The sequence below is a fragment of the Caloenas nicobarica genome, chromosome 30 (assembly GCF_036013445.1).
Source record: "Caloenas nicobarica isolate bCalNic1 chromosome 30, bCalNic1.hap1, whole genome shotgun sequence".
NCBI classification, from domain to species: Eukaryota; Metazoa; Chordata; class Aves; order Columbiformes; family Columbidae; genus Caloenas; species Caloenas nicobarica.
In genome coordinates this window covers 3,471,336-3,478,696 of record NC_088274.1, presented here as the reverse complement: position 1 = coordinate 3,478,696, position 7,361 = coordinate 3,471,336, and the positions used below count along the sequence as shown (strand labels likewise).

Genomic DNA, 7,361 nt, shown 5'->3' with positions numbered 1-7,361 from the left:
GGCACCAGGACACGGGTCTCTCTTGGCTCCAGGGACACTGGTGGCTCATGTTCAACTTGCCATTGACCAGAACCCCCAGATCCCTCTCCGCAGAGCTGCTCTCCAGCATCTCATTCCCCAGTCTGTCTGTACAGCCAGGGTTGCCGTGTCCCAGGTGCAAAATGGTACCCCCGGAATATCGGACAGCATTTGTGCTTACTTGGGTTCATCTCGCCTCATGTACATGACATTCATTCTCACATCTCATTTGTACAATGCAAACATGGACTTCTGACCTACTCATTCAGTGTCTTTCCATGGAGGGAGAAAGAACCTCTCTGAGCTGGGGTGAGAGGCCAGTGCTGGAGATGGAGGTTGTGAGGGATTGGTCCATGATGATTGGGGCAGATTGCATTGGGGGTCCAGTGCACAGGGGCACAGCCCAGACCCTGCTCTGCTGGTCCTGCAGGTCTCTGGCAGGAGGCCTGGCTGTGAGAGGACACTGCTGTGTGCCCAGCCCTGCACACACAGACTGTTCAGCTGTGCCCTGGTGTTTTGATCTTCAGGCCACTTTCTCAGAATTTCCTTGAGAAAAAGTTTGAATGAAGACCTAGGCCTTTCACCTTTCTCGTGGAAAGGGTACCTTCCTCCTTCACTCCACCCTTGAAACTTACCTAATTAAGTGTACAAGTGTTGAAAAGCAGATGTACATGATGGAAGTGACAGGGCTCTATCAGTCTTGCGTGATAACTGCCAGTCCCAGGCAGATACCTCAGGTACACCGAGGGCTCTGGAGGTTTGCACTGGGGGCTTATGGTCAGACCATGGAGCTCTGCCTGAAAACATGAGAACTGCTCTCAGTTCTTTTAAAAAAACAAACAAACAAACAATACAAAACCACAACTCACTCATCAGCTAAAATGATTCAATGTTTTAAATAAAATGTCCATGAACTTCTGTCCTGCCAAAATATGGATTTTTACAATATGTATGAATTGCAGGAGAAGAAATATTGTAGTTACCCTGTGCTTGTATTTCCAGAACTCTGCCTATGATACTGTGTATTTAATCCCCCTGAACATCCAGGTGTTTCTACCTGTCCTTATTCAACCCACCATGTCTGCAGTCATCTCTTCAGAAGCCTGTCTGGACATTTGCACTTTCCATTGCTCCCCAGAGGTTCTTGCTCCTCTCACTCTTTGCTCATTCAGAGCCTGTCACCTTTCTCTGCTTTGAGCTTCAGGCAGGTAAAGCTGAATTGTCTTTCAGCTGTCACTCTCATACTCCCTGTAGGCAACTCTTCAATTGTGGCGATGGACCTCACTGGAAGTGGCTGAAACTAACGACAGAGTATATTTTATTGTTCATTATGTTGTGTTGTGTTTTCTTTCTCATTATCTTTTTTGCTTTTGCCAATTAAAAAAGCCTCTTTGTGCCTATTTAAATCCAGATCTCTAAGGAAAGCATGAAGTAATTCATGGAGAGAAGCTGTAACAATCAGGTGCAAACTTGAGTGGAGAATCTGATGTAAAGAAAAGTGATGTAACTCCCAGGGGGCCAATGAGTGAAACAGAGAGGTTAGAAAGGTGAGAAGCAAGGATGTCCATCCCGTGTCTGGCCTCAAGGGACTGCTTTTCCCACCTGTCCAACTTCCTCAGGAGACACTCTGCACCAGTATCCATGGGAGAATTCTTCTCTCACTTCTCCCTAGTACTCATTCAAAATGTCCTCTTTACCCACCCCCCTGAAACCTCTCTAATGAGCTCTACAATTCTTCAATACTTGAAGAAAATGATGGAAGAGTCACGGCTTGTGAGGGCTTTGAGAATTTTAGTGAGCCCATGGAGTACATGAGGCTCATGAAGCTCAGTTACTGAGAAGAGACTCAACAAAGCTCTCAAGAAGCCAAAGGCAAAAGCAAACCCCAAAGTTCCTTGAAGTATTAATGGGCCCCACTGAGGGCTGTTCCTGACAAAGCCTCCCCAGAGACTCGTTAGAGCAGATAATTGGAGGCTGTGATGACAGGTAGGCCAAGGCCCTGTGCAGGTGGCTCTGATGCTCAGAAACCCCTTGGTTTGCTTTCTGAAGCAGAAAGGAGAAGCCCTGACCTCCAGGCAATGGGAAGGGGGATCCTGTCCTTCACACACGGCTCAGGGCTCTTCCTGGGACCGTGGGATGTGGGTGTGCAAGGCCGAGGGAAGGACAACACTGGTACAACAACTTCCAGCTTCCCCATGGGGCTGCAAGGAGACAACGAGGCCTCAGTGCCATGAGGATAACATGTCTTCTCCTAGGCCTCAGTGGCAGAGACAACTGCCATGGCCAAGGGGACAGACACCTGAGTTCTCTTGGTGCCTTCCAGCCTTGCCAGCGCCCTTTGCCATCTCCACCAGAAGCTGTTCTACACGGTCCTACACCTGCCCCTCTTTTCCCGCAGGCAGTAGACACGCATCTCCCTTCCCCATCTGCTCTCACCCCAGCATTTCTGTCCCTTCCCTGATGTGTCTGCACCCTCACTGGCTGTTCTTTGGAACACAAACCATGGGCTGATCCAGCTCCCTCTGGGTGACCTCTTGCACCACGGCACTGCCCTTCCAGTGACATTTCTTCCTCCTGATAACCAGTATCCACTTCCCAATCTGTACTTGGTGGCTTTTTTTTCACTGCTCCTTTTTACCACTACTTGAGAAATCTTTACCACCTTCAGAAACTGCCCATCAAGCAGGGAACCCAACCTGTTAGTCTTCTTGTGGTCTTGCACTTGACCAGAGAGAAGTCACCTCACCATGATCTTCTAAATCCCAGCACTGCTGCTGGCCTTTCAGCTTCTCTGATGGACACGACCATGTCCCTGCTGCTGTCCCTTCATGAACTCAGGTGGGATGGACATGACAGCCCGTCTCCAAGGCCTCTTCCTGGGTAGGGCCTGTGGCTACTTAGGCTGAGGTTCTTTCCCAGCCATGTCCCTGCTGCTGGGCTGTCACCTCCAGAGACAGAAATGACCCCACAGTCCCCTTCACAGCCACGCGCTTCTGACTGGATTATGAGCGTCTGAGACCCAACTGACCTTCAAAATACCACACCCATCCATCCCCCTCCTTAGCCCCCAGGACCTGACCAAGACTGAAGCGTGTTCTACACAGTCCTGCACCTGCCCCTCTTTCCCTGCAGGCTGTAGACACCCATCTCGCTTCCTTGCCTTGCTTGAAGATAGCCCTGTCTCACTCATCTTGTCTCACTGTCCTGCTCAAGGCCGGGTGAACCGGTGGAGGTTGTTCAAGGCCTCCACCCACCTTGGCATCACCCTCAAAAGAGCTAAAATCGCATTCTACAGGAGGACGAGTCCAATGCCCTTCCCAGGGACAGAGGCAGGCTGACTAACCTGCAATTCTCCCAATGCCTGTTCTTGCCTTTCTTGAACATGGCTTTGATGTCTGCCTTTTCCTAAGACCCCAGAACCTTTCTAATTACCCTGATTCTTATGAGAGCACAATCCAGAATCACGGGTAACGGTGACGTAGCAGACAGCAGCACTTGCAATGAGCTTGTCCAAGGCAGCTGAGATCAGTCTCACTGGGCCTGTGTTGTTGGTTCCTGGAGTCACACACAGAAATGTCAGGGTTCTGTCAGGTGTCCGCATCTGAGCTGGCCTCATGGACTCCTTATGCACCCAGGGATGCTCACAGACAGAGTCTGTCCCTTTCACACACAGAGGCATGAGTCACAGTGTCTCTCTGGCCTCCTGTTGCCACTCCCAAGGGACGGGAGACACCTCAGCCCTGTGGTGTGTCCCCCTGCTCTGCACTCATCTGAGATGTCCCACGTCATGAGGAATGGACACGGGGACCTCAGTTAAAGGAAGCACATCCCAGGGCTGCATTCAGGTGATTTCCCATGGGGTGTTCCTCCCAATATGAAGTGACCTCAAGGCCTTCTTTGTGCCACAGGCCTTCATGGAACCCCAAGGAATAGTTGATGGTGTTTGTGCTCACTCGCGTTCATGTCACGTCACATACATGATGTGCATGCTCACATCTCATCTGTACAATGCAAACATGGACTGCTAACCTACTCATTGCATGTCCCTCTGTGGGTGAGAGGCCAGGGCTGGCAATGGTGGCTGTGAGGGCCAGTCCATGACAATTGTCCTGGGGCAGCTTCCACAGGGTGTCCAGTGCACAGGGGCACAGCCCAGACCCTGCTCTGCTGGTCCTGCAGGTCTCTGGCAGGAGGCCTGGCTGTGAGAGGACACTGCTGTGTGCCCAGCCCTGCACACACACACTGTTCAGCTGTACTCTGGTGTTTAATCTGTGGGCCACTTTCTTGGACGTGTTCTTCAGAGAAATTCTGGGAAAAGACCTAAACCTTCAGGCAGTGTCCTCAGGAGGTCAGCTTTCTTCATGAAAGGCTGTTCTGAGGCCAGCTCTGTCACAGCAGTGCCCATTGCCTGTCCCTGCCCGCGCTCACAGGACTGACACACAGCAGGACGGTGACCAGGCTGCCAGAGCACTCAGGCCTTGCACCAACAGGAGGGATGAGAAGGAGAGTGTGGGACTGGAACGAGAACAGCTCTGGAAGGCCAAGCGCTGGTGCTCCCTGGCAGTGCTGCCAGGCTGGACTCTTTTCCCCTCCACCCATGCACAGGAACTGTCCCTGCAGCTCCAAACACAACTTGGTGAAAGGATCTCAGTAAAAACTAGAGTCTGTGAGGCCTTTTAATTTGTTTAAACACAGATACAGCAAAGCTGCTCATTTACACAGCCCCTCAGTAAACAAAGAAGACAGTGAATTGGAAAGGGGATGACAATATTATCAAGTGAAAAACCACAAGCAACATAAAATACAGAAAACGGGCTGGGCTTGCAACAATTTACACTGTAACTGTTATGCAGAAGATGATGGGCAGTTTACTGCTTCAGAAAATAATCCAGTCATCAGTTTCCTCAGGGCATCCTTGAGCTCCTGGTTCCTCATGCTGTAGATGAGGGGGTTCAGTGCTGGAGGCACCAAAGAGTACAGAACAGACACCACCAGATCCAGGGATGGGGAAGAGATGGAGCGGGGCTTCAGGTAGGCAAATGCACCAGTGCTGACAAACAGGGAGACCACGGCCAGGTGAGGGAGGCAGGTAGAAAAGGCTTTGTGCTGTCCCTGCTCAGAGGGGATCCTCAGCACGGCCCTGAAGATCTGCACATAGGACAGCACAATGAAAACGAAACACACAGAAATCAAACAGACACTAAAGACAATAAGCCCAAGTTCCCTGAGGTAGGTGTCTGAGCAGGAGAGCTTGAGGATCTGGGGGATTTCACAGAAGAACTGGTCCAGGGCATTGCCCTTGCACAGTGGCAGTGAAAATGTATTGGCCGTGTGCAGCAGAGCATAGAGAAACCCCGTAGCCCAGGCAGCTGCTGCCATGTGGACACAAGCTCTGCTGCCCAGGAGGGTCCCGTAGTGCAGGGGTTTGCAGATGGCAATGTAGCAATCATAGGACATGATGGTGAGAAGAGAATATTCTGCACCAAACAAAAAAAATACAAAGAAGACCTGGGCAGCACATCCTGCATAGGAAATGACCCTGGTATCCCACAGAGAGTTGGCCATGGATTTGGGGACAGTGATGGAGATGGAGCCCAGGTCGAGGAGGGAGAGGTTGAGCAGGAAGAAGTACATGGGGGTGTGGAGGTGCTGGTCACAGGCTATGGTGCTGATGATGAGGCCGTTGCCCAGGAGGGCAGCCAGGTAGATGCCCAGGAAGAGCCAGAAGTGTAAGAGCTGCAGCTCCCGTGTGTCTGAGAATGCCAGGAGGAGGAACTGGGTGATGGAGCTGCTGTTGGACATTTGCTTTTTGTTGGCATGCAAGCCCTGTTAAAAAAAGAAAAAGCAACTTAAAATTAGGACAGACTCCTCTTAGCAAACCCACAGCATTTTTCATAGATATCACCCCAACTGAAATGCATTTCCTTCCACTTTTGTGTGCTGGCTGAGTGTGCTGTGAGCAGCAGGACCTCTGCCCGTGTGCTGCCAAGCAGCCAGGTTTGCTCTGCTGCAGTGGGGACAGGGGAGCTGGTTTGTGACAGCTCCCATGTTCACACAGAATGGCAGATGTAATCCACCTTCAATGAAAAAGTTTAATATCTGTTCTCACGACTATCAAGGGCTTGGGCTGGAGAGGAAACAGTTACCATGTCTTTTTAAATATTTTATCTGTGTTTTTTTATTTTCCACCACCACATCAGGTGAGCGGGTATTTTCGAGGTAGAAATCCTTCTTTCTGTGATTTAAAATGTGAAGAATCTTGAGACAGACAGGCAAAAAGGCTCAGCTTTGTCTGGCTCAGTGCAGAGTCAGCAGAAGTGTCCGTCAGGATTTTACTCATCTGTCCTGTGCTTCAGCTTTTGCTGCCTTGAAAATGACTTCAGACACAATTTAATCTAATTAATCCAAACAACTGGACTCATACTGGAGCAGAAGAACCCTTTTAGAAAGGGCGGACCTGCAAACTCTTCTCTGTCCCAGCCCAGAGGTGGAGATGTGATGGAGACAGCAGGACACAAACCCTCACCGAGAGAAGCAAAGGACTCTGGCAGGAGAGTGCGGACCCCAAGGAAAGGCTCAGCACTCCTGGGATCCTACAGCAGAGCTGGGCCTTTCTGGGGGCAGCTGGTGAGCCCAGCAGGACAGGCAGAGCAGAGTCAGGGCTCCTGAAGATGGGATGTGCTAAAGGGACAATCAGATCATTGCCCAGCAGACAACACCCAGCAGCCACCTGCAGAGAAGGAGCAAAAGAGCTCCTGAACACCCCCTGCTCTGCTGCCTGGAGCTGTCCCTGCCTGCGGCTGTGTCTCTGTCCCCAGGTCTCCTCCTGTCAGTGTCACAGACCCCATCCCAGCCGCTGTGTGCTCAGCTCTGCCCCGCAGACCCCTCCCAGCAGCCGGCACTGCCCAGGGGCAGCTCTGTGTGGGCCGGCTCTGACACCAGACCAGCCCTGATGAGGCTGGAAAAGTCATCCTGATGCTGTCTGGAAGCTAGAGTGTGTTGATTTCTGATACTCACAGGTTTATGCACTGCTAAGAGTAACAGATTTGGAATTTCAGTGCCTCCACCTGAACTGAGACATGAGTTTCTCTGTCCCATTGGCCACATAGACAACTCAGAGTGTGAGACTGATAAAGAGGATCCTTCTCTTTCACAGAGCCCCTGTCTTGCTATGCTTCTTTAAGAGTCTCCTGGGAATGTCCTAAAGTGATCTGGAGCTGTGAGCAGCCTTGACCCACTCAGCACTCACTTCATAGCAGGACCCTTCCCAGCCACACGCTGTTCCTTCCCCCCACAGCTTCTCCCCTCAGTGTTGTTGGGATCTCCCCGGGCAGGCTGAGCGC

At 51.2% G+C, this 7,361-nt stretch overlaps 1 protein-coding gene across 1 annotated transcript; it reads right to left on the bottom strand.

Annotated features, from left to right (window-relative positions):
* Positions 1–4,920: 4,920 nt before the first annotated feature.
* Positions 4,921–5,820, bottom strand: LOC135999916 (olfactory receptor 14J1-like; the record flags this gene model as incomplete). The annotated part of the gene is made up of 1 exon (XM_065653492.1): positions 4,921–5,820. A coding segment is annotated over exon 1 (900 nt), but the record flags the coding sequence as incomplete, so codon positions are not given.
* Positions 5,821–7,361: the final 1,541 nt, after the last annotated feature.